Source organism: Mauremys mutica, chromosome 6, assembly GCF_020497125.1.
Source record: "Mauremys mutica isolate MM-2020 ecotype Southern chromosome 6, ASM2049712v1, whole genome shotgun sequence".
Taxonomy (NCBI): Eukaryota; Metazoa; Chordata; order Testudines; family Geoemydidae; genus Mauremys; species Mauremys mutica.
In genome coordinates, this window is record NC_059077.1 from 119,163,470 (window position 1) to 119,188,565 (window position 25,096).

The 25,096-nt window shown below is 52.7% G+C and overlaps 1 protein-coding gene across 1 annotated transcript; it reads left to right on the forward strand.

The window, feature by feature from the left end:
* The first annotated feature begins 1,706 nt into the window (after window positions 1–1,706).
* Window positions 1,707–24,944, forward strand: LOC123373134. The gene is made up of 5 exons (XM_045021957.1): window positions 1,707–1,843; window positions 15,149–15,325; window positions 17,440–17,539; window positions 20,035–20,165; window positions 23,277–24,944. Exons 1-5 carry the CDS (start codon window positions 1,799–1,801, stop codon window positions 23,553–23,555), a joined length of 732 nt encoding a protein of 243 aa, XP_044877892.1. The 5' UTR covers window positions 1,707–1,798; the 3' UTR covers window positions 23,556–24,944.
* Window positions 24,945–25,096: the final 152 nt, after the last annotated feature.

A 25,096-nucleotide genomic window follows, 5' to 3' on the forward strand; every position in this document is an offset into this window, starting at 1 on the left:
AATCTCTTAGTGAGTCGCTGCATGGCCTTGGGAAAGTCACTGAGCCACTAAAGCATTTTATTATTTTACTTGGAATAAAGCGATCTCTTCTGAAGGGCCGCAAAGAATCAGTGAGATTTCAGCTGTGCTCTGGGGTCTCTTTGGCCTCCTGGTTTCCCCTAATCCCACTCCAGGCTGATTGTGGTTTCTGGGACTCTGGGCTTTAGAGGGGAATGGAGGGGAGATTCCCTAGGCCCCGGGTGCCACCAGACTCTCCTGCTATCCCACTATCTTGGCAACCTTCCGGAAATAAGTATTTCTAATATGCTGTTCTCTTGTTTAGTCTCACAAAAAGAAGGATGAGGGGGATATCATGCTCTCTAAATACACCATGTGTGTCGGTGGGGGGAGGTAAATACCAATGAGGGTGAAGAGCTATCGAAGCTAAAGGACAAGGCTGACACAAGAACAAATAAACTGGCCATGAACAAATTCAGGCTGGAAATTAAAAGGTTTCTTACTATCAGAGGAGTGAGGTTCTAGAACAGCCTCCCAATAGGAGCTGATGGAGCAAATCACTTACCATAATTAGTTTTAAGAGACAGTTGGACAAATTTGAGCGAGATTATATGACATGGTTGCTCATGATGATGTGGGGCAGGGCTCAAAAGCCCTGGGTCTCACTGCAAGTTTACATTTTATGTTCCTAAAGTTCATGCTTCAGGGTTTCAGCCAGCCACTGGCAGGGGTCAGGAAGGAATCCTCCCCGCCCACTGTATTCTGTGGGGGTTTATAAGGTTCCTTTGAAGCATCAGGGATGACCATGGCTGAAGATGGGATATTGGACAGGGAGGGCCAGGGCTTTGAGGTGGCACTGACTATTCTCTCTCTTAGGTGTTGGCTGGCTGGTTCTTGCTCACATGCTCAGGGTCTAACTGACTGCCATTTTGAACCAGGTCAGACTGGCAGTGATGGGAGGGAGGGGTGTTCAGCTTCCTCTGCAGTGTGTGGGTGACTAGCAGAATTATCTGGGTATATCTCATGTAGTCATTTCCCTGCCATTGCAGGGGCCTTGGGCACAGGTGCACCTCGGTCCCTCCTGTTCTCTGTCTGTGACACATGATAGTCTACCCTCCGGGGGGGCTCACTGACTTTGGTCTTGTTTTGGTTGTTGGATCAGTGTGTGGTGCTGGGTGGTGTTGGTGGCCTGTGATATATGGGCAGTGGTAGGGTCAGATTAGATGATCTAGGGATCCCTTCTGGCCTTAAACTCATGAGATAAAAGCACCGATTCATTCACCCTGCGGGGGCAAGACACTTTACCACTCACTTATTTCTTCTCCAGCGATTCCAATGTGCTTGGTGATCCTGCCACCCACCTTGGGCCCAGCTACGACTAGCCCCTCGTCTTGTGGCTCCAGCCAGGGAAAGCAGGGCCAGAAAAGTCCCTTGTTCAGCTGCCATCTGTGCGCCAACTCCTTGGGCTGGGCAGACTGGGGGGCTGTTCCTGGCTCTGGGTGACGGCAGGCAAGTCTCCGTGCCTCAGTTTCCCCCTCTGGGAAGCGCGGATGAAGACACTGGCCGCTTTGTAAGGCGCCGTGCGGGCCGGCAGGGAGAGCTGGGGACTGTGTCGGAGGAGCTGAGCCCCGGCTACTCCCCCGGGTTCGGGGCTGGATGCCCCGGGCCGGGCTGCTGTGTCCCCGCGCCGGGGGTGACCCGGACCCGCCCCTCTCCGGGCGCGGCGGGGCGGGGCGGGGCGGAGCGGGCCGGGGCGGGTCCCCGCCGCCTGCAGCCTGGGCACTTCCCGCCCGCCAGCGCCATGAGGGGGCCGCTCCTGCGCCTGCTGCGGCCGCGCCGCGCCTCGGTGAGTGCGGCCCGGCCGGGGGAGCCGAGGGGCGGGGAGCCGGGCCCTGGAGCCCGCGGCGCGGCGCTGCTCGGGGCCGGGGCGCGAGCTCCGGGGGCCCGCGGGGGGCTGGAGCCGGGTCTCCCCGCGGGAGCGGCCGGGGACGGGGCAGAGGCGTTTGCCTCGGGCTGCCAGTTCCCGGTCCTGCGTCTGCCCAGCCCCCGCCGCTCCTGGGGCTCCTGCCCGCCCCCGGCTGGGCACTGAACGGGCTCCATGGACGGGGCAGAGCCACCCCCTCCTGCCAGAGCCCGTCTGCCCTGTGGGGCCAGACCCACCCCCTCCTGCTGCCAGATCCCCTCCGCCCTGCGGGGCCAGACCCACCCCCCTTCCTGCTGCCAGATCCCCTCTGCCCTGTGGGGCCAGACCCACCCCCCTTCCTGCTGCCAGATCCCCTCTGCCCTGCGAGGCCAGACCCACCCCCCTTCCTGCTGCCAGATCCCCTCTGCCCTGCGGGGCCAGACCCACCCCCCTTCCTGCTGTCAGATCCCCTCTGCCCTGCGGGGCCAGACCCACCCCCTCCTGCTGCCAGATCCCCTCTGCCCTGCGGGGCCAGACCCACCCCCCTTCCTGCTGCCAGATCCCCTCTGCCCTGCGGGGCCAGACCCACCCCCTCCTGCTGCCAGATCCCCTCTGCCCTGCGAGGCCAGACCCACCCCCCTTCCTGCTGCCAGATCCCCTCTGCCCTGCGGGGCCAGACCCACCCCCTCCTGCTGCCAGATCCCCTCTGCCCTGTGGGGCCAGACCCACCCCCTCCTGCTGCCAGATCCCCTCTGCCCTGTGGGGCCAGACCCACCCCCTTCTGCTGCCAGACCCTTCTTCTCTGTGGGGCCAGATCCCCTCTGCCCTGTGGGGCCAGACCCACCCCCTCCAGCTGCCAGATCCCCTCTCCGCCGCGGGGCCAGATCCCCTCTGCCCTGCGGGGCCAGACCCACCCCCTCCTGCTGCCAGATCCCCTCTGCCCTGCGGGGCCAGATCCCCTCTGCCCTGCGGGGCAAGACCCACCCCCTCCTGCTGCCAGATCCCCTCTGCCCTGTGGGGCCAGACCCACCCCCCTTCCTGCTGCCAGATCCCCTCTGCCCTGCGGGGACAGACCCACCCTCCTTTCTGCTGCCAGATCCCCTCTGCCCTGTGGGGCCAGACCCACCCCCTCCTGCTGCCAGATCCCCTCTGCCCTGCGGGGCCAGATCCCCTCTGCCCTGCGGGGCCAGACCCACCCCCTCCTGCTGCCAGATCCCCTCTGCCCTGCGGGGACAGACCCACCCCCCCTCCTGCTGCCAGATCCCCTCTGCCCTGCGGGGCCAGATCCCCTCTGCCCTGTGGGGCCAGACCCACCCCCCTTCCTGCTGCCAGATCCCCTCTGCCCTGTGGGGCCAGACCCACCCCCTCCTGCTGCCAGATCCCCTCTGCCCTGTGGGGCCAGACCCACCCCCTCCTGCTGCCAGATCCCCTCTGCCCTGTGGGGCCAGACCCACCCTCTCCTGCTGCCAGATCCCCTCTGCCCTGTGGGGCCAGACCCACCCCCCTTCCTGCTGCCAGATCCCCTCTGCCCTGTGGGGCCAGACCCTCCCCCTCCTGCTGCCAGATCCCCTCTGCCCTGTGGGGCCAGACCCACCCCCCTTCCTGCTGCCAGATCCCCTCCGCCCTGTGGGGCCAGACCCACCCCCCTTCCTGCTGCCAGATCCCCTCTGCCCTGCGGGGCCAGACCCACCCCCTCCTGCTGCCAGATTAAAGGGGTGCCAACTTATATGGGCTCGAGGGGCTTAAGCCCCAGGAATATTCAAGGCTGAGGGCTCTGCTCCATCAATATTCGGAGCTGGGTTTCTCCCCTGCCCCACCTCAGAGCTTCCCTGCCTGAAAGAAAACAGCCCGTGACTCTCTCCTTTGTTTGTGCTGCTTCTGCCTAAGGCGATAGCGATCCGCAGCCGGCAGCCTCTTGGAGCACCGGGGGAGTGGAAGAGGGAGAGAGGAGGAGGAAGGAGGCACACAGGTGCTTGGGAGCTCTCTCCCCCGCCCCCCCGGGGCAGCAGCAGGGGTGGGGAGGCTACACACAGTGATGAGCTGCCAAAATCTTAACAACGGGTTCCCTATAAAAAGTTCTGATTTAAGGGATGTGCGACAGCATGTATTTTTTGTACCAATAGGGTTACCATACGTCCATATTTTCCCAGGAGGTGATTAAGAACCGAAAAGCCTGACATGTCCAGGAAAATACAGATGTATTTTAACCCTACCTAAAGTTTTTTTTAAAAAGATGGGGCTGAACTAGAAATGAGCTCCGTTTCACATGTGTGGGTGGTGATCAGGGACAGTCTCAATTTTTGGGTCTTTTTCTTATATAGGCTCCTATTACCCCTCACCCCCGTCCCGATTTTTCACACTTGCTGTCTGGTCACTCTAGGGTGTGCACATGTGTGGGTCCCAGCTGCTCCCTGCCCCCCCCCCCCCATTAAAGCAGGTGTGCAGGGTTACTGCCCTGGGAACTGCAGGGCACCAGTGGATGTGGGGCTGGCTGCAGATAGGGGTGTGGGGCAGGGCTAGCTGGAGGCAGGGAGTGACACGGGCTGGCTGTGGGCAGGTGATGCAGACGGGCGGGCTGTGGGTGGCTGTGGGCAGGGGGTGGCTGCGGGCGGCTGTGGGCAGAGGCTGGCTGCAGGCAGGGGGTGGCTGTGGCAGGGGCTGCAGGCAGAGGGCGGCTGTGGGCAGGGCCTGGCTGGGGGTGGCTGGGGGCAGGGGCTGGCTGGGGGCGGGTGGCTGTGGGCAGGGGCTGGCTGGGGGTGGCTGCGGGCAGAGGGCGGCTGTGGGCAGGGGCTGGCTGGGGGTGGCTGGGGGCAGGGGGTGGCTGGGGCTGGCTGGGGGCGGGCGGCTGTGGCAGGGGCTGGCTGGGGGTGGCTGGGGGCAGGGGCTGGCTGGGGGCGGTGGCTGGGGGTGGCTGCGGGCAGAGGGCGGCTGTGGGCAGGGGCTGGCTGGGGGCGGGCGGCTGTGGGCAGGGGCTGGCTGGGGGTGGCTGGGGGCAAGGGGTGGCAGGGGCTGGCGGCTGTGGCAGGGGCTGGCTGGGGGTGGCTGGGGGCGGGCGGCTGTGGCAGGGGCTGGCTGGGGGTGGCTGGGGGCGGGCGGCTGTGGCAGGGGCTGGCTGGGGGTGGCTGGGGGCAGGGGGTGGCTGGGGCTGGCTGGGGGTGGCTGGGGGCAGGGGCTGGCTGGGGGTGGCTGGGGGCAGGGGCTGGCTGGGGGCGGTGGCTGGGGGTGGCTGCGGGCAGAGGGCGGCTGTGGGCAGGGGCTGGCTGGGGGCGGGCGGCTGTGGGCAGGGGCTGCCTGTGGGTGGATGTGGGCAAGGGGTGGCAGGGGCTGGCTGGGGGCGGGCGGCTGTGGCAGGGGCTGGCTGGGGGTGGCTGGGGGCGGGCGGCTGTGGCAGGGGCTGGCTGGGGGCGGGCGGCTGTGGCAGGGGCTGGCTGGGGGTGGCTGGGGGCGGGCGGCTGTGGCAGGGGCTGGCTGGGGGCGGGCGGCTGTGGCAGGGGCTGGCTGGGGGTGGCTGGGGGCGGGCGGCTGTGGCAGGGGCTGGCTGGGGTGGCTGGGGGCGGGCGGCTGTGGCAGGGGCTGGCTGGGGGCGGGCGGCTGTGGCAGGGGCTGGCTGGGGGTGGCTGGGGGCGGGCGGCTGTGGCAGGGGCTGGCTGGGGGCGGGCGGCTGTGGCAGGGGCTGGCTGGGGGTGGCTGGGGGCGGTGGCTGGGGGCAGGGAAGGCGGGGGAGGGGCGCAGATACTCACACGGGGGGAGCGGCTGGGAGCAGCAGGAGCCCCAGGGCCAGAGGTCCAAAGAGCAGGAGCAGCAACAGGGCCAGGAGGCAGCTCACATGGCTCTCGCAGCACAGCGCAGCGCAGCGCCCCCCAGCGGCCGGGAGGAGGAATTACAGGCTTCCCCGGCAGAGCCCATCAAAGCTTCCCTCGAAGGGAAGCTAGTTAACAAGCGTTTCTAAAACCGCTTCTAAATTTAACAACGAGTTCGCGCGAACCGGTGCGAACCGGCTCCAGCTCACCCCTGGCTACACATGATGGCAAACCCCCCCCCCCCCGCCCCGGTGTGATGAACTGGGAATGTTCTTAATGTTTTCTCTGAATACTGTGTTGGTGCCTCAGTGTCCCCTATGCAGTTCTTTGCTGCAGAGCAAAAGGCCAGGGCACCTAAATGCCTGGCACTCTGTCTCCTAGCAACTGATGGCCTGGGCCCTCCTCTGCAAAGGTGCCAGCTGAAGGTGTTGTAGACAAAGAGGGCAGGTGACCTCCTGGCCCGGAAAGGGGCTGAGCAGAGAGGAGGGGCTGGAGGGGGACGAGGAGTGATGTGCGGGGGGATCCTGCCCCACTGCCCCCCAGGATGGACCCGGCCGAGGGGTCTGGTTCGCTGTACCTATAAGCTCTGTTTTAGACCCCGTTCCTGTCATCGAATAAACCTCTGTTTTACTGGCTGGCTGAGAGTCACATCTGACTGTGAAGTGGGGGTGCAGGACCCTGTGGCTTCCCCAGGACCCCGCCGGGGCGGGCTCGCTGGGGGAAGCGCACGGAGGGGCAGAGGATGCTGAATGCTCCAAGGAGAGACCCAGGAGGTGAAGCCGTATGAGCTTCTTGCCCTGGAGACAGTCTGCTCCGAGGGAGAGGAGGCTCCCCAGAGTCCTGCCTGGCTTTGTGGGGAGCAGTTCCAGAGCATCGCCCAGGGACTCCGTGACACCTGGTACCCACCATAGGGGAGGTGAGTGGGCTTTCTGGACCTGAGAGAGCCCTTAGGAGCATGTGCAGTGACTGTGGTGCAGAGTGAGTGTGCTGCAGGGAGGGGGGAGAGGAGGGGTCCCTCCCCTGGAGCTTGCTGCTGCCGGTAACGGGGTGTGGGGGGAGTCCTCTCTGGCCCTAGCCCTGGGGCAGCTTGTCTGCATCCCAAGTTCCTTATCCCCAGCCCTGTGCCCCCCCAGAACCCCAACCCTGAGCACCCTCCTGCACTGTGAACCCCTCATCCCCAGCCCCACCCCAGAGCCCTCACCTGAGGGGAAAAACGTGCAACTTAAATTTGGTGGTCAGTTTGGAGTATCATTGTGTTTAGCACAATACTTGATTATTTTACACCCTTTAAAGTATATAACTAGTCGTATACAGGTGTTACAAAGTGGGAATGTTCTTCTCTGAATACTGTGTGGGTGCCTCAGTTTCCCCTATGCATTTCTCAAGGATCTAGATGGTGGGATAAGGGGCTGGGATTGTTGTAGAGCCCAAGAGGGCCAGTGTGATGCCGTCTGCACACAGAATGGCCAAAACCCTGTCTCCAGGCATCTGATGGCCTGGGCCACTCTCCTGCAAGGTGCCAACTGAAGGTGTTGGAGAACAAAGAGATCAGGTGGCCTCCTAATGCCTGGAAAAGAGACAAAGGCCGGAGGAGGGAGTGTCAGTGCCTGTGCGGACTTCCGGGAAGCGCATGGTGTGGAAGGGGATGCTGGGATGCTTTGGAACTACTCCATACAAAGCCAGTCAGGACTCTGGGGGAGCCTCCTCTCTCTGAGCAGACTGTCTCCAGGGCAAGCAGCTTACACCTTCCTGGGTCTGACCTCGGAGCATTCAGCCCTTCCACACCATGCACTTTCCGCAGCGAGTCTGCCCAGGCTGGTCCTGGGGCAACCAGAGGTCCCTGCACCCCAACTCCACAGTCAGATGTGAGACTCAGCCAGACAGTAAAACAGAAGGTTTATTAGACGACAGGATCACAGTCTAAAACAGAGCTTGTAGGTACAGAAAACAGGACCCCTCAGTCAGGTCCATCTATATATATATAATTGGAGATATACCAATCTCCTAGAACTGGAAGGGACCTTGAAAGGTCATCTAGTCCAGCCCCCTGCCTTCACTAGCAGGACCAATTTTTGCCCTAGATCCCTAAGTGGCCTCCTCAAGGATTGAACTCACAACCCTGGGTTTAGCAGGCCAATGCTCAAACCACTGAGCTATGAGCTATCCCTCCCCATCTTGGGGGGTGGGGAGCCCAGACCCAAGTTCTGGGCCTCTCCCCATTTCCCCAGCCAGCTCCAAACTGACACTCCCTCATCTGGCCTTTGTGTCTCTTCTGGACAAGGAGGCCATCTGATCTCTTTGTCCCCAACACCTTCAGTTGGCACCTTGCAGGGGAAACTGAGGCACCCACACAGTATTCAGAGAAAACATTAAGAACATTCCCACTTTGTCACAACAGATGCAACAAAATTTAATACCATATATTGAAGCAGGCAAGTGCTGCTTCTGACTTTCCACTTTTAATTGACCCTTGTAATCTTGTGGTGCCGATGCGCTGTAGCTTCTTTTTATATCGGCTGACAGGGTGAGAGCGGGGGGGGGGGGGGGGACACCACCATTTTGGGCCCCACCAAAAATTATACGAACCTGCCGCCTGCCCTCTGCCCTGTGGGGCCAGACCCCCCCCTCCAGCTGCCAGATCCCCTCTGCCCTGCGGGGCCAGACCCACCCCCTCCTGCTGCCAGATCCCCTCTGCCCTGCGGGGCCAGACCCACCCCCCTTCCTGCTGCCAGATCCCCTCTGCCCTGTGGGGCCAGACCCACCCCCACCTGCTGCCAGATCCCCTCTGCCCTGTGGGGCCAGACCCACCCCCACCTGCTGCCAGATCCCCTCTGCCCTGTGGGGCCATATCCCCCCCCCTCCAGCTGTCAGATCCCCTCTGCCCTGTGGGGCCAGATCCCCCCCCTCCAGCTGTCAGATCCCCTCTGCCCTGTGGGGCCAGTTTCCCCCCCCCTCCAGCTGTCAGATCCCCTCTGCCCCGCGGGGCCAGATCCCCCCCTCCAGCTGCCAGATCCCCTCTGCCCTGCGGGGCCAGACCCACCCCCTCCTGCTGCCAGATCCCCTCTGCCCTGTGGGGCCAGATCCCCCCCTCCAGCTGTCAGATCCCCTCTGCCCTGCGGGGCCAGATCCCCCCCCTCCAGCTGTCAGATCCCCTCTGCCCTGTGGGGCCTGACCCACCCCCCTCCTGCTGCCAGATCCCCTCTGCCCTGCGGGGCCAGACCCACCCCCTCTTGCTGCAAGATCCCCTCTGCCCTGTGGGGCCAATACCCCCATTCTGCTGCCAGATCCCCTCTGCCCTGCGGGGCCAGACCCACCCCCCTCCTGCTGCCAGATCCCCTCTGCCCTGCGGGGCCAGACCCAATCCCCCTTCCTAATGCCAGATCCCCCCTGCCCTGCCCTGCAGCTTGGGCAGAAGACATAGTTGGGAAGAAGGGGTTGCTATTGCCTGAAACCCAGCTCCATATCATCACAAGTGTTGTTTTGCAACAAACATGTTTCCCCATGCTACTCGGGACTGCCCTATTCATCCAGCCTTTAGCAGCTGGCACAACACGGGTCAGGGATGGTCTACGCTTAGTCCTGTCATGAGTGCGGGGGACAGGACTAGATGCCCTGTCGAGGTCCCTTCCAGTCCTACGATTCTGTCAGGGCCTCAGACTTTGCAGGGTGTGCGCTGGGCCTTTGGTCAGCAGTCTGCAGTTCCCTGAGAGCCAGGGCTGGTGGAAGGATGTTTCGCGCCTTAGGCGAAACTTCTATCTTGCGCCTTCCCCCATCCCCGAGCCCCTCTACCCCCCACGGCAGCTCCGCCCTGAGGCGCTCCCCCTGCGGCAGCTCCCCACCCCCACCCGCCCTGAGGCACCCCCTGCGCCCCAGCTCACCCCTGCTCTGCCTCCTCCCCGAGCACGCTGTTGCCGCTTCACTTCTCCCGCCCCCCAGGCTTGCGGTGCCTAAGCTGATTGGCGTCGCAAGCCTGGGAGGCGGGAGAAGTGAAGCAGCCACGGTGTGCTCGGGGAGGAGGCGGAGCAGGGTGAGCTGGGGCGGGGAATTCCCCTGCATGCCGCCTCCCCGCCCTTACTTGCTGCAAGTGGCCCTCCCCGCGCCCCACTGCCCCAGCTCCCCCCGCCTAAATGCCAGCGACGACCGGGGCGGCCGAAGATCTGGCCGCCGTGGTCACTGCTGAAGAAAATGCCGCCCCCCTAATCCTAGTGCCCTAGGTCACCTAATAGGTTGCACCGGCCCTGCTGAGAGCATGCTTCTCGGGTGCCAGTGGGAGCCACAGCTATCTAGCTGTGGGGCAGCTGTGCCTTCAGGCACAGTGCACTGCTCAGAGTTGTGCTGGATCCAGCTGTTTTTAAGGTTTTCTTCTTCACTGTGTGACTCAAATAAACCGCTCTGGCAAGCTGCGTCTGGGAATGGGAATCTTTCCCCAGCTGCCAGAGTCAGACATCGTTTTGGGTACAAGCAAGACCCTAGCCCTGTCTGTCCCACTGTTTGCTGGAACGGCTGCTTTGCTGTGTTTCTGTAACGTCACTTCTTTGCCAGGCAGGGCTGGGCTAGTGCCCTGGCAGAGCAGTGGGCTGTTGCTTGCCTAGTCCCCATCCTTTGACCTCGACTCCTGCTCCCTAGCCCTCAGGCTCACTGGCGCACGCATCTTCCCAGCGGGCCCGGGCACAGCGCACAGGAAAGGTCTCTTGCAATCAGTGCCAGGGTAATCACATGCGTGGTGGGCTCCATGCCACAGCATCAGTGGATTTGATTCAGTCAGTAGGAAAAACTGCTAAAGCCACGTAGCATACTTGATAGCCATTCTAAGCGTGTCGATTGGAGCATGACACAAAGTGCCACCTTGGAGTCATTTGAGGCCTATGGGTGGTGCCCCCAAATTCAGTTAATGCTGCCTACCCTCCAACAATTAATACCACCCCCATGCCATGGTGCCCCTCGAATACAGCTCCCCACTCCTCCAGTGGCTCCAATAACCCCCTCCCCTCCAGGGACTTCAGCAGCGGAGGGGCGAGGAAGGTGGGAGCAGCTGATCGTGTTCATCAGAGGGCAGTGGGAAGGAGGGCGCAAAAAGAGCCCATCAACTTTGTGCCAAGCCTGATCCCTCCTTCACCCACCTGTCCCTTCCCTCCTTGAAATCCCATGTTAGCTGCTGTGCGGCTTAGCCCCCAAGTCTCTTCCTGCTCCTGTGGGATGGGAGCCCGGGGCCCGCAGCTGCTGGCTGGCAGACACTGTCTGAGACTGATAGGGGCATGTTGGACTAACACAAGATAGGTATATTGTCCAACGCTATGAGAAATTTAGATTTAAAAAGGGCTTTGTTCAATTTATGCTTTATTTTTCATTCAGTTTGTTACCCATTCCAATATGGCAGGGATTTTACAGGGTACAGGTTGCAAAATTTTGCTACATTAATTCTTTGTCATCTTGGTTAAAAGAAAACAAACCGATTCCAAAGAATTAAAACCTCTCATCGACTATGCCATAATGTTTTTATTGCAGTAATTAAAATATTGAAAATACCAGTTTTGCTCCAATGGAAATAAAAATCACACTCATATGTTCAAGTGCATGGAATAAAAACAATTTGGATATTTTGAAAGAACAAATTACTTCAGGCAAAGTCATCTTAGGGAATTTGTTTGAGGCTCTTCATTCAAACAAAGTAAACAACATATATTCCAGTAAACAATACCCAGAATCATTTTTCCTTCAGCAGCACAGCAACACAGTACTAAATGTACGTTTTCTCCATGAAAAGAAAAACAAAGGTATTTGTATACAAATGAATCAGTGTAAATCTTTGGTACCAAATGTAAAGGCACCTTTTTATTAAGTACATCCTCCCCAGTTGGCATGTAACAGAAACTTTTCCTTAAGAACGGCTCAAAATTACCCATCTCATAGTGGTTCTGTTTAGCTGGGACTGACAACTGCAGTTAAAAAAGCAATCTGGAGGGTGAGAGGTCTGCAGGAGACATTGGGGCATTTTATATCAGTTGTGGGATGAATCTGGGATACTGGCCATTCCAGGGTATTTATGGAGGGCGAACACTGATGTCCTTTGAATGAATATTGTTTAGGGAAGTGAGCTACGTACAGAGCTGGGGACCTAAAGTGCTTGGCAAAGTCTGCGGCAAGATCTGAAATTCTCAGATTTGGATTCCTGGTTCCCCTTGTGGCTATGATCTTGAGTCTCGTCTCTATAGAAAAATTCTTTACCTGCACCCTGCAGTCAAGTGCAGGAGAATCATACAGCTCTTCAGCTAATTTGGTTTTGTTCCTCATTCCGTACTTTTTTTATTTCAATACAGCCAAATGGAATTCAAACTCTAGATCAAGAGAGGGGGAAAAGGCAATGGATTTCAACTGGCAGCTTGAGTTTTTGTTTTGAAGTAGAATCTAGACATTGAACTTAAGTGCTTTTGAAAAGGCTCTCCTAGGGTTCCTGAATATAGTGATTGGTTGGTTTCAGCAACAGGTGACTTCTGTACAACTATCAGTGAGTTGGTCCATTTTTCTCGTCTTGGACTTCTAAATGTTTTCAATCGTAAAAGTCTCTCTTAATGTAACATGTCTTTTCTAACTGGCTGCAATGGCACACACTTATGCATGTAACTGACTCATGGAGCTAGTCCTCCTGAAGTCAGAGAGTAAAATCAATGGTCGTAGGTGCGAGGGGTATGGGGCGGGTGCTGCTGCACTCCTGGCTTGAAGTAGTAATAGCAACCCAAGTACATGGTTTCTGCCTTCAGCACCTCCACAGTTAAAATTGTTGTAGTACCCCTGTCACTGGTGTCAGAGTTTACAAGACTGGACCCAATAACTGCACAATGTTTAGTTTGGCTTTATTCCATAAGATGAAATGTTTGAAGGCAAGTTCCGTTACGGATTTATTTAAGCGATTTAAAAAAAAACCCCAAACCGTTAGGGAATTACACAACTTGTTCGGATAGCAATTCTCTCTCTTTCTTGTTTGCTTTTTCCCCTCACCAGAAGAATAGAAAAATCGGTGAACAAAGGGCACATTTATTTTACTAACTGTTACTTCCTTTCACTTAGGATAATTCAATGATGTTTCTTAGATGATCATCTCTTCAGATTTTTGAATTTTCCCTTTAGAATTAGCAGTTAGACCCATAAATCTTATTTTTATTGCCTCCAATGTGCTTATTCAATTTTTTTAAATATATGTGCAATTGGACTTTGTGATAATACTCATGTTTGGTTGACTACAGCATTTGTCTAACAATGATACTACTGAAGATATTGTTAGAATAGTTCCTCTAAGAGATTTTGTCATTTACATATACTGCAGGATCTTTTAAAATCACTTTAGAGCATGGTTTCGAATCACACGTCAGGATCTGACTGCTGGAGGTAGCTGTTTTACCATTTCAAGCAACACGGACAGACTTCTTTCCCTGATTAATAACAGTAATTTGTACTGCGGTGTCTGTGTCTCACTCAGAGACCAGGACTGCATTGTGCTAGGTGCTGTACAAACAGCTAACAAAGAGATCCCTGGTGCTTATGATCCAAGCAGTATAATTGCCGTTTTAAAGTGGCGGTAAGGTGACAGCCAGTGCATTTCCACAAGATTGCACGGGTGGCTCTGGGTTCCGGGATGGTAATATGTGAAGTTCTAGGCTGCAGGGTATGTGTGGATTATTATACCTTTCTGGGAGAAAGCAGGAACAGAGTACATGATGTTCAGTGGTAAGAGTCGGGGGACCTAAATTCTATTCCTAGCTCTGCTATTGACCTACTATCTGACCTTAGCCAAGTTTCCTTCAACCCCGTGCTTCAGTTTCCCCATCTGTAGAATGGGGCTAATGATACTGACCTTCCTGTGTAAAACACTTTGAGATGTACAGATGAAGAGTGCTACATAGCAGCTAAGCACATTAGGCGCTGCTCCCAAAAAGCATAGCAGCAGCATTGTGCTAACCCAAGGACAGCAGAGTTCTGAAGTAAGGGGTGTGATCCAGTTAACTAAACCCATGCCAATTGCTCAGGTTTCAACAATTGATTGTACTTTGGATGGTGGTGCTGCTTTACAGTACTTAGAATTGGGATGGATTTTGTTAAAAAAAAAAACCTGAATCCAGGAGTCCCTAGTATCATTCTTTACTGAGGGAGATGTTTCTGGACAATTTATTGCACAAACATTTATAAAGCAAGCCTCTAGAAATAATGCTATTGTTTTCCATAGTGTCAGTTAAATGCCCATACACTAACTACATCATAAGTGAGCACGGTTCTATTGATTTTTGCTGATGTTGATACACATCTCAGGGACAGGGTATGACCAGTATTTGAACCCAGGACTACCGGTATCCAAAGCTGAGGTGCTTATCCTGGGCCACAGAGCCATTCCCTAGAGGTTGGTGCATTTATGCCGGTGGCAAATTTAGCCTTTTGTTGATGCCATTCATTTTGGTTAATTAATTTGATGTATTTTTTCTTGTAGGGTACTGCAGTGATGGGCTTGTGGTGCGTTAGTTCTGAGAAACACCTTTGTGACTTTAAGAGGATACCATGTAGAATTGGAGAGGGGGAAGATAATACACCAGTGTGGTCATTGCCACATTACTGCAATAGTGCCTGGAGGTCCTAACTGAGATCAGGGCTCCATTGTGCTAGGAGCTCTACAAACATATCCAGAGAGACGGTCCTTGCCCTGAGCTGCCTACGGTTGAGTTAGGGTGGAAGGGGAAACTGAGGCACAAAGTGGGGGAGGGGGCAAAGAGCATGCCGCAGGTCAGTGGCAGAGCCAGGTCATTTGTCCCAGTGCGCTGCACACTAGACCACGCTGTCTCCCAATGGTCATTGTGCAGGCTGTCATGGTGAAGTGAGATCTAGCAGTGGCTGTGGTTTACATGAATTCTGAGGCAGTATCAGAGCAGCTAAGCAGAGATGGGAGCCAATAAATTGGAGAGAGTCCAGCGGAGGGCAACAAAAATGATTAGGGGGCTGGAGCACATGACTTATGAGGAGAGGCTGAGGGAACTGGGATTGTTTAGTCTGCAGAAGAGAAGAATGAGGGGGGATTTGATAGCTGCTTTCAACTACCTGAAAGGGGCTTCCAAAGAGGATGGATCTAGACTGTTCTCAGTGGTAGAAGATGACAGAACAAGGAGTAATGGTCTCAAGTTGCAGAGGGGGAGGTTTAGGTTGGATATTAGGAAAAACTTTTTCACTAGTAGGGTGGTGAAGAACTGGAATGGGTTACCTAGGGAGGTAGTGGAATCTCCTTCCTTAGAGGTTTTTAAGGTCAGGCTTGACAAAGCCCTGGCTGGGATGATTTAGTTGGGTTTGATCCTGCTTTGAGCAGGGGGTTGGACTAGATGACCTCCTGAGGTCCCTTCCAACCCTGAGATTCTATGATTCTATTCTATGATTCATCTGGCTAAACAAGCCTTTCCCCCTCCTCTCTCTCTAGCCTCAGCCTCTCCTTGTGTCAGGGAGCCTGTGGGGAAGAGCGCAATCGGCAGCCGTAAGCCAGGCATACAGTACACAGGCAGGGGGCACCATGAGGCCGACTGGGCGCTATCCAATACCCAACAAGAAGGACCTGCCGTACGATATAGTGGAGCTCATGGAAGAAGTAGAGATGAAGGTAAGAAGAGTCTGCTGAGAAAAGCTCTTCCCAGAGGACACAACCCAGCCTCTGAGTTTGGCCAATACCGAGAGACAGTTTCTGGATCAGCATTAGGGATGGCCCCGGCACCCTTGGAGTCCTGTGCAGTCCATCCACATGGAACAGTCTGCAGGATCCGGCCCTGGGTTAGAAACACTTGGGTGGCTCAGCATGATTATTATTCACCTGGTTTGTTCCAGGAGGTGACTGTTGGTTCCAAATGGCTTCTCGCTCGAAAGGGCAGCAAGCACCATTCCCCCTTCTTCCCACCTTCCCTGTTTGTTTTACTAGGGAAAAAGGGGATGAAGTTAAACCTTACCTGAAACTTCCTTTTCATTACTGACGATGCACTGAAAAGGCCGGCGAGATTTTTCTCCTGCTTGTTTTTCTCCTTTCCCCAAAGCATCCAAAAGGGTGAACTTATTCTAAGCAATGCCACAAGGTGCAGGGCCATGGAGAATCAGGCCTCTTGTCTCCTTTTTCTCTTCCCCCTAACGCCTGTCTGCTCCTTTATGTCCCACTCCCCAGAACCCCTCTCCGGGCACTGTTCCCTGCTTCCCTGCCCTGTTCCTCTCCGCGCTGCCTCCTAGCCCTAGCCCCTTCTCGGCTCTCTCCATCCTGAACACCCTCACCAAGGAAGATCTTGGCTAGGCTTTCCTGGGAGCTTTGGTGACCAGACGTCCCGATTTTATCGGGACTGTCCCAATATTTACTTGTTTGTCCCACGGTCGGGACGCGAATTGTCCCGATATTTTGCACTCCGGCTCACAGGCGGAGGGGGCTCGTGCCCCCTCCCTGCCCCGACTCCGCCCCCTCTCTGCCCTATTGGATCCCTCCCCAAATCCCCGCCCTGGCCCCGCCTCTTCCCCAAGCACGCCGCATTCCTCCTCCTCCCCACTCCCTCCCAGGCTTGCGTGAATCAGCTGTATGGCGGCGCAAGTGCTGGGAGGGAGGGGGGAGAAGCAGGATGCGGCAGCCCACTTAGGGGAGGCGGAGGTGAGCTGGTGCGGTGGGGGGTGAGGCAGGGAGCTGCCGGCTCTCGTTTTTTGCTTTTCGGGTTTTTTTTCTCCGCTGGTGTGCCCCCCTTGTCTCCCTCGTGTCCTGATATTTCAGTTCCTACCTTTTTCCTGTTGGGCTAAAGTCTCTGCTTCCTGATCCTATTATATTGCAGCTGCCCCTTGTGGAGTCTGCCAGGCTATTCCTCTTTTACAGGCATCACAACTTTCTATTGAGGCTGGTGGTTTGTAGAGTCCCTCCCCCTAGTTCCTGCTGGCCCGTCTGTACCTTTTTATTCCCCTGGATTGGAGCTAACAAGACCCCCTGGGTCTGCCTGCCAGGAGGAATCAGAAGCAATAACTCTGCCTCTCTGCACCTGACCAGCTCTTAGTTATTTGTATTACAGTGGTGCCTGAAGCCCCAACTGAAGTCATTATATCAGTAAAACATGGCATAGGCCAAAGTGTATTGTAACTGGGCTGTCTAAGCAGTGCCCCCTTGTGGCCCATCGAAGCGCAGCCCACCCACCTTTGGGTCTCTGACAGTCAGCTGACACCCTTGCTCCAATCCAGTGTCGCATGCCCGGGCACACTGGAGTCCAACCCTTTCCAAAGCATTAGAGTCCAAGAAAACAAAAGGCCAACTGTGAACTCCAAACTCAGGGGCATGCGAGGGATCTCAGCAGGACCCTGCCCTTCTGCTCAGGGTTTGCTTGGCCAGTTTCTTTTCACAGTCTCCCTGGGCCCCATTGTCACCGCCACCAGGTAGGAGGTTGCCCCAAGCTTGGGCTGGAACCCAGCATCCCTCTTTGAAAGAGATGTAGGACTCTGCTTTCGTCCCTGGCCAGCCCTGAGCTGGCCAAGGCCACCTCCTTTTATCACCCCACTCCATGACTGACATTGGCCGTAGGCATAATGGGCAGGATCAGCTGGGTCCAGTCCGTAGTGTGGAGCATACCTGCCTCGTTAACCCCATCACTACCAGAACAGGGCCGATCAGCCCCATTGTATGTATTTTCCACCTTGAGCTTTTGTAGCGTGGGCTCTCTGTAGTAAGGTTACAGCCATTGACTTCTCTTCTCTTTAATCCTTGAACAGAGTGGATTTTTGCCCAATGTGTTCAGTGTGATGTCTCATCGGCCTGCGGAATTCAGAGCATTCTTCGCATATTACAATGCCATCATGAACAAAGAGACAGGTAAACTAAGCAGCAGCCTTGAAACTGCGTGTAGCTTTGTAGGTCAAAAGTTGTTAAAATGTGGTGCTTGGATCTGAGTTCTGTATGTCCTGCAGCCAGCCTCATCTTGACCTAGAGAGTTACAGCCAGCAGAGACTACACGATCCAGCATGCAGTGTTACTCCACACTCAGTGAGGTCTGGCTGGTCCACATAAGAGGTTTGAGTCTGCTGCTGCTTTCAGCTGAAATAATATTTGAGGCTCATGCTTTTAGTCCTGGGTTCAAAACCAGCTGGCAGGGCAAGCAGGGCTGCACAGTTGCTCGGTGTTCTGCTTTGTGGATTTCTAAGCCAGCAAAGTTATCCCTATCCGGTGGGAGCAGTAATAATGTGATACCTTTTTGCAACAATCTCTGGAAGCAGTCAGGTGGCAGGATATGCTTTGAGTGTTTCTCTGATGAAAACAGAGGTGCCTGTTGGCTCTTTCAGTACTGAAGGGGTGTTTTGACCAAGTGCAGTGTTCAGTGTGCTCAAATCACATAGAAATCTTTAGAAAACATTGTATTAGGAACATTTCTGTATGTGTCACATTTTCAATAGGGGAGAAGTCCTCTAATTTATTTTACCTTGGAGGACATTTCCATAAAGTCTGAATCTCTTAAGATGCCTTGAAAATTTGGCCCAACCTCTGTTGGCTTCAAAAAAATGATCCAACCCCTGTTAGCTAGAGGCAGATATAGAAGAGTTGTCTTCAGAGGTGGGGCTGTCACTAAGGTACAAGAGCAATGCCTTGGTGTGTGACTACACCTTTCAGAGGGTGCTGCATCTACTACCATGGTGTTCTCCCTGGTCTTTGCTTGTGGCTTCATATTTTGCAAAAGTGGCTGGCTAGTAGCTGCCGAGTAAGCTTGAGCCGTACCCCCCTCCCCTCAATTCTAGAAGGATCTTTATTTTTCTTTCTTCTCTACCCTCCAAGTCTCCTGTCAGCAGCTCCAGTGTCTACTGTAAAAAAAAAAAATCACAAAAAGGGTTTCCTTCTTCTAACACTGAACTTAAGGTTTTCTCTTTCTCTGTTTCACTGTAGAGCTTCTACCTAGAGCCTTACCTAAGCCCGCCTGCCTGGTACTGATTTAAAAGAAACCAAACCTGTAGCCTCACACCTACCTGTGCTGCTTGGGACAGTAGCCAGCAGCCTGCAATGTGAAATTGACATGATTTTCATCAGTGTCACAGCTGCCTACAGAATTCTGAAAGCAGCTGTGAAAATGAAACTAACCAGAGTTTTATTTCCTCTGGCTCAGGCTTGGAAAGCTAGTAGCAGCAGCAGAAGTGGACTCAGGAAACCATAATTGTATAGGTTTTCATGGGGAAGGCTGTCTTCCCAACCATAAGGGCTAGAAAATTAATTTAAAAAAATGAAATGCTGCAAAAATCGATGGCTTGTCTTGAGAACCTGACTGTGTTTGACGTTGCATAGGTAAATCCCTAGATTTATATTTAACTCTATCACAGCTCAAGTCACATTCTTAGGACTTCTTTGGAGAATGATCATAGAATCATAGAATATCAGGGTTGGAAGGGACCTCAGGAGGTCATCTAGTCTAACCCCCTGCTCAAAGCAGGAACCCCTGCTTTGATGGGCTTCAGTTTGCTCAGAATATTCAAACAGCAACAATTTTTGAGAAATTCAAACTCTCTGGAAGCTTGGTCCAGGTGACTTGCCCAGCCTGATGGTTATAAAACATGGTCTCAAGCCCATCAACTTCAGGAGAACCTCATTATTTCTATTTTGTCTCCTGCACAAAAGCAAACCTCCCTCTAGCCCCTTGGCTAATAGGGCCTGCAACACTGCATTTGCCTATAAGAACAAAATTCAAATTGAAAATTAGGGGTTCAAGAATCAAGTAGCAAGATGCAAACTCATTAATCATTTGACTCTGAAATAAGCCCAGAAAAGTACTGATTAAGGACCTGTATACTGCAAACATTTAGGCACGTGAGTATTTTTACTTAGGTGAGATGTCGATAGGACTAATTAGCAGTTCCACTAACTACTTACATGAGTACAATTACTTTTGTTTGAAAGTTAGGGCCCTAATTATCTATGGATCAAATGTGCAGTCCTTATCCCATCAAAATTTAAATAGGAATTTTGCCTGAGTGAGAACTGCAGGATTCAACCCTCTATTAAATTACTGGCAAAACTGTACTGGGCAAACGTAAGTGCTGGAACTAGGGGTGTTGGGGATGTGGCTTGAAGTGGTTTCCATCATAAACAGGGTTTACAGTTTGGTTCAATGACTCTCACCCCCCCCCCCCTGTTATACAAATTGTTCCAGTGTCCCTGTAGTCAAGATGTCGCTCTGTTTACTTTCTTGCATGCTTCAATACATGCCAACCACTGACTGTACAGCATCTGTTATTTCCCAGTACCATTGAGCCGTGTGTATTCTTTTGTAATAAAATGAAAAGTTTCAATAAGAAATCCCCTTTAGATTATTTATTTTTCCCCCACAGGAAGACTCAGCAAGGCTGACAAAGAACTTATTGTTGTGGCTACAAGCGTTGTTAACAGATGCCCCTACTGTGTAATTGCACACGGTGCGTTACATCGGATATATTCTAAAAAGCCAGCTTTGGCGGATCAGGTTAGTGGGATTGTTTGTTTGTTTTTAAACGGAGTAATGAAACTATCAGAACAAAAGGGCATACTCTGTGCCTGCTTTGTAGGCTGTCTTGAGATGGGGAAAAATATAATCAAAATAAAGTCTCTTCTTTTCCTGACTGCTGAAGATGTCTAAGGTTCCAGTCTTACAATCTGTGCCATGCAGATGGACCCCACTGGGCCTGAGTGAAGTAGTTTGCAGGATTGGGGCCTGATACAATAGCTCTCTTTCTCCAAGCTAGTCCATTTGTTTCTCTGCCCACGACTGGGTTATCCTCCGTTAACAGCCAGCACAATAAGCTAATGCAGAATTTAGTAGAAAGCTTTAGTGGGGACTGTTTAATCCATCCTTGACATCTGAGGAGCATTGAAGCACTCCTCAAATTGATAGTGCACTATTTTAATTTACACTCATATTTTTAGTGGCAGGAAGGTCTGAAAATTGCTTTGTGAGGACCAAATCCTGATGACCTCTGCATAGCCCAGGTAAACAGGCTATGTGCATGGCATCTCTGGTAGGGTTCAGAGGAAACTAAATCTTCTTCCTCTTCCCACCTTGTGTGGGGGTTTCCATCAGATGATTTGTGTAGGAAATGGCCAATAACATCACTAACTTGCTCCCACCTCTGCTCCGGAGAGACCTGCTACAAAGCAGTGATCTTCAGTGTGCTGGCTATGTCTGGCCCCCTCTGCATAGCCTCTGTGTGGCTTTTCCCTTCTTCCCATATGCTCACCGGTACTGCTACAGTCCCAGTGCATCTAGGGCCTGCCATATGCAGGGGGAGACACTGAATTTGAAAGAAAAAGAGATTCTTCTCTACCACAACAGCCAGGAGCAGGTCACAGAGAAATGGACCAGCCCAGCTACCAGGGGAGAATTCTCCATTCTGTCAGAACTCCAGTGGTGCTAGAATGGAGGGGGAGGGGGCAAAGCCACATTGCACTACCCCGAAATCTGATACTGGCTGGGGGCCTGCCTGATCCAGGCCAGGCCAGATTTTTCAGATGTGCTGAGCAAACCTACAGCTTCCGTTGACTTCAGCTGGAGTTGTGACACTGCACTTCTGACAGTCAGCTGCCCCTAGGCTCTCAAGTTGGGGTACCCAGAATCAGTGGCCAATCTGGGAAAATGCTGGCCTTCATTTCTCCTTTGCTGCAATTGCATGTCTTTTCAGTACTTGTCTCTCTCCTAGGAGGAAACATTTTCTAGTGAACCTCTCTCAGTTCTTCCATGAAACAAAACATAGCTGTGACGCTGTCTACCCAGGTGCCAGTTCAGGACAGGACTGCAGGCTAATTCCCTCAGATGCTAATAGAAATTAAAGGCGTCTCAAAAGATATTGTAGTGTAATCAGACTGTGACAGGGTGTACCTACCCTGCACTGGGCTGGAGGGGATTAACCCCATGCCATAGGCTGAGGAAGCCACGCCCCCTCACCCCAGCTGAGCACACTCCAACTGGAACCACAGTACAAGAGGGAGCAGCTCGGGCTGGGTGGACTGCTGATGAGAGCAGATACATGCTGCAGGCTTCCGCTGGGAGACTGTTGGATCCACCAGATGCTGATGCTAGCCAGGTTGGTGCCTCTACCAAACTCCAGCCAACCACTGAGGCTGACAGAGGCAAGGCAGCGATTGCCACGGGACCCCCTGCATTGGAAGAAGGGGTAGGATGCAACCCAGGGAATGGGATGGTAGAGACAGGAGACTGAGCAGCAAGGTATTGGTTCACTAGGGCCCTGGGTCAGGACATGGTGGAGAAGGATGGGCTCGGGTCCCCCTATCCCATCTGACCTGCTGTGGAGACTGCCAATGGGCAGGGAGGTGAATTGGGCTGCTGGAGGCCATTACGTAGACTCTGGCCATTGGGCCATACTGCCCTGGGAAGAAGGGTGGCTACTTAGACTCTGGCCACTGGGCCTTACTGCCCTGAAGCCCAGGTCTGTCTTAATGACTTGGGCTGCGAAGCCATACTGCCCTAAGGGGGCTGACAGGGTATACCTCTCCCGCAACACAGGCCAATTCAGTTGTATTAGTTTGGTTCAAAGGAAATGTTAATGGTATTGTCTTCACTTATCTATAACCTGTTGATTTTTGTCGCATTACATTATGCATATCCCTGTAACTTCTTAACTCTAGATCAAAAGTGTGTGTTACTGTTAAGAGGAGAATGTACTTGATATGTAAACTTCATGAAAACTAATGAAGGATTGTTTGCTCTTCCATTACCTTTTACATTTTGTATATCCTTGTAATTAAATTACCCACCAAATGTGATTGGAGCCTTGGAAATGTAAATGAAGAAGAGTGCTAACTTCAAAGCAAGGGCCATTGTGTTCAACAATGGAAATTCACTGGCCTTGTGGGTGAAGACATTAGTTAGATTGTCTTTTGTGAGTATGAACTATAAATACTGATTCAAAAGAATAATCCTGCATCTCTGGACAGTTTGAATTCTAATAGAGTGGAATTTCTGGACAAGGAGACGGAGATCCCCAGAGTTATTCTGGGTAACCCTGAAAGACTTTGGAGAAACTAGCAGACCACTACATCTCTGCTATCATTTTGGATTACAAACTTTGACTCACCTGTTAACATATTTTACCTGCTTTAACCTCTCACTAACTGATTTCTTTTCTTAGCTAATAAATCTTTAGTTAGTTAGTGTTGTCTTTGGTGTGAGATCCAGAGTACCAAATTGATCTGGGGTAAGTGACTGATCCTTTGGGATTGGGAGTAACCTAATGTGATGTGGTTTTTGGTTTACAAAACCTTTTATCATGAAGTCCAGTTTGTCTGGATGGCAAGATAGACTGGAGAGCTGACTGTGACTCCATAGTGAGACTGGTACAGTGATCCAGGAGTGCACATTTGTTACTGGCTTGGTGAAATCTAATGATAGAATATACCATCAATTTGGGGTATCTGCCCCACTTTCTGACAGTCTGACCTGAGATTGGCACTCACGGTTGTGAGCCACTCCAGACAGCCTGCCAATAGCCTTGATGGATGAAAAGTTCTTAAGTTTTTGACCCAGTTGCAATTGTTTTATAGGCTGAATACATTTCTCTGTAGCTTTTTTTCTTTCTTGCAGGTTGTTGTGAATTGGAAACTGGCCGATCTAAGTGAACGGGAGCAGGCAATGCTGGAGTTTGCTCTTGCAGTCAGTCACGCTGATAACATAACTGAAGAGCACTTCCAAAAGCTGGAGGCTCAGGGTTTTGACCGGGAAGATGCTTGGGACATAGGCACAATTGCCTCCTTTTTTGCCATGTCTAATCGTATAGCTCACTTTACCGATCTGCGTCCAAACGAAGAATTCTACACCATGGGCAGAATACCTCGGGACAAGGAGAAGGCAGAAACTCTCTAATGCTGCCCACAATTTTGTGAAAACATATCAAGCACTTAATGCTGTGGCTAACGTTGCTAGTTACTGAATATATATAAAAGGCACAAGCTAATAGCCAATTGTTACCAGAAGAGATCGGATGGGGAAATGGGTTACACTTTCCTCCAGCATGCAAAAAGCTGGGAAAGGGTTTTTTATCCATGGGCCAGTCCTAACACTTTTAATTCCTAAAGTAGCTGCAAGATCAAAACTTTTGTCTTAAACCTTGTTTAGATTGTGATAAACTGGCTAGGTAACATATTGTGATTTATAAACAAGCTGCATGGCAACTTTTTCATCACATCTGTAATATTAGAGTAAATACCAGATGAGCTTTTGAGTATCTGCAGTATCGTACCCTTGTCAGACAGTGAAGGGCTATAATAATTTCTCATGGCACTTTTGCTAATTATCAGAGATTAATATATAAATAAGGGTTGGGGAGAAGGGAATGTCCTTCTTAGCCCTATTAATTATTCTTATGTGATCCTGCCATGCAAACATAATGCTGCTGCTGTAATAGCACAATCATTCCAAAACATCTCACTGGTGTCAGTGGAAAGTCTCTGCTAGGCTTCATTGGAAGTTGGATCAGGCCCTTAGTGCCAGACTGAGCAGAGCTGTGCAGTGCAGGTGTGACAGTGGGTAGTTTTTACTCAATCACAGGTCCCATATCAGGAGTAACAGGCCTGTAGAGTCACTGACAGTGAAATATATTTTCTTTTTTCTTCAAATGCTCAGATGAAGAAATTATCTTGTCTGACTGCTGAGTGGAGAAGGAATCAAGTGTTTGTATGCATGATACAGTGTTGCCAACTCTTGCAATTTTATCAAAGGTCTTGTGATATATGGTGTTTTTCTTAAAGCCCTACCTGCTGGAGTGAGGTGATTGTTTGTGAGAATCTCAGATTCCATTGTTTAAAAAAGAAAGGTTCTAGCCCTCACTGTTGCAGAGAAAAGCTTGAAAACATGACTCATGTGCACCCTAAAGGCTTACAAACCTCATGACAAAAAACTGCCCAGTTTACTTTGTCAAATCTCTTATGACAGTCTCATAATGTTTTACTGCCTGACCTAGGATTTTTCAACACTTTGGGTTGGCAACACTGCAACTAACTTTCCTCTATCCAATCTGTTTCTCACAACTTTTCTAAAATGTCTCTTTTGTAAATGGATCATGGACAAACTCCATCCACTCCCCAGTAGTTAAGAAACATGATTTTCTTCCTTGAGTTGTTTTCAACACAAAACCATGTCTGGGAAATGCAATTGTCTTACCTTGTGTGTATTTTAAACTAAATGTAATATTAAGGTTCTTGACTCAACTTTTAATCACATAGGTCAAAAAATATAACCCTTTTTTGAAAACGGTTGGACTGTGTGAAATGTGATCTTTTCTCCTTTGTGGGTGACTAGCTGAAAAAGCCCCCCATTCTAGTGATAAAAGGTTTGTAAGTGAGAAGCCACAGGCTAGATACAACATTCATGGAAGTCAGTGAGTGCCTTTCAGCTGACTTCAGTGG

What these genes read in the sequence shown, in the direction of transcription:
- LOC123373134 (XM_045021957.1), top strand. Translation starts at nt 1,799, where the DNA reads ATGAGGGGGCCGCTCCTGCGCCTGCTGCGGCCGCGCCGCGCCTCG. An exon ending in TGGAAGAAGTAGAGATGAAG is followed by an intron (nt 15,326 to 17,439) that starts GTAAGAAGAGTC and finishes ATCCTTGAACAG; the next exon opens with AGTGGATTTTTGCCCAATGT. An exon ending in CATCATGAACAAAGAGACAG is followed by an intron (nt 17,540 to 20,034) that starts GTAAACTAAGCA and finishes TTTCCCCCACAG; the next exon opens with GAAGACTCAGCAAGGCTGAC.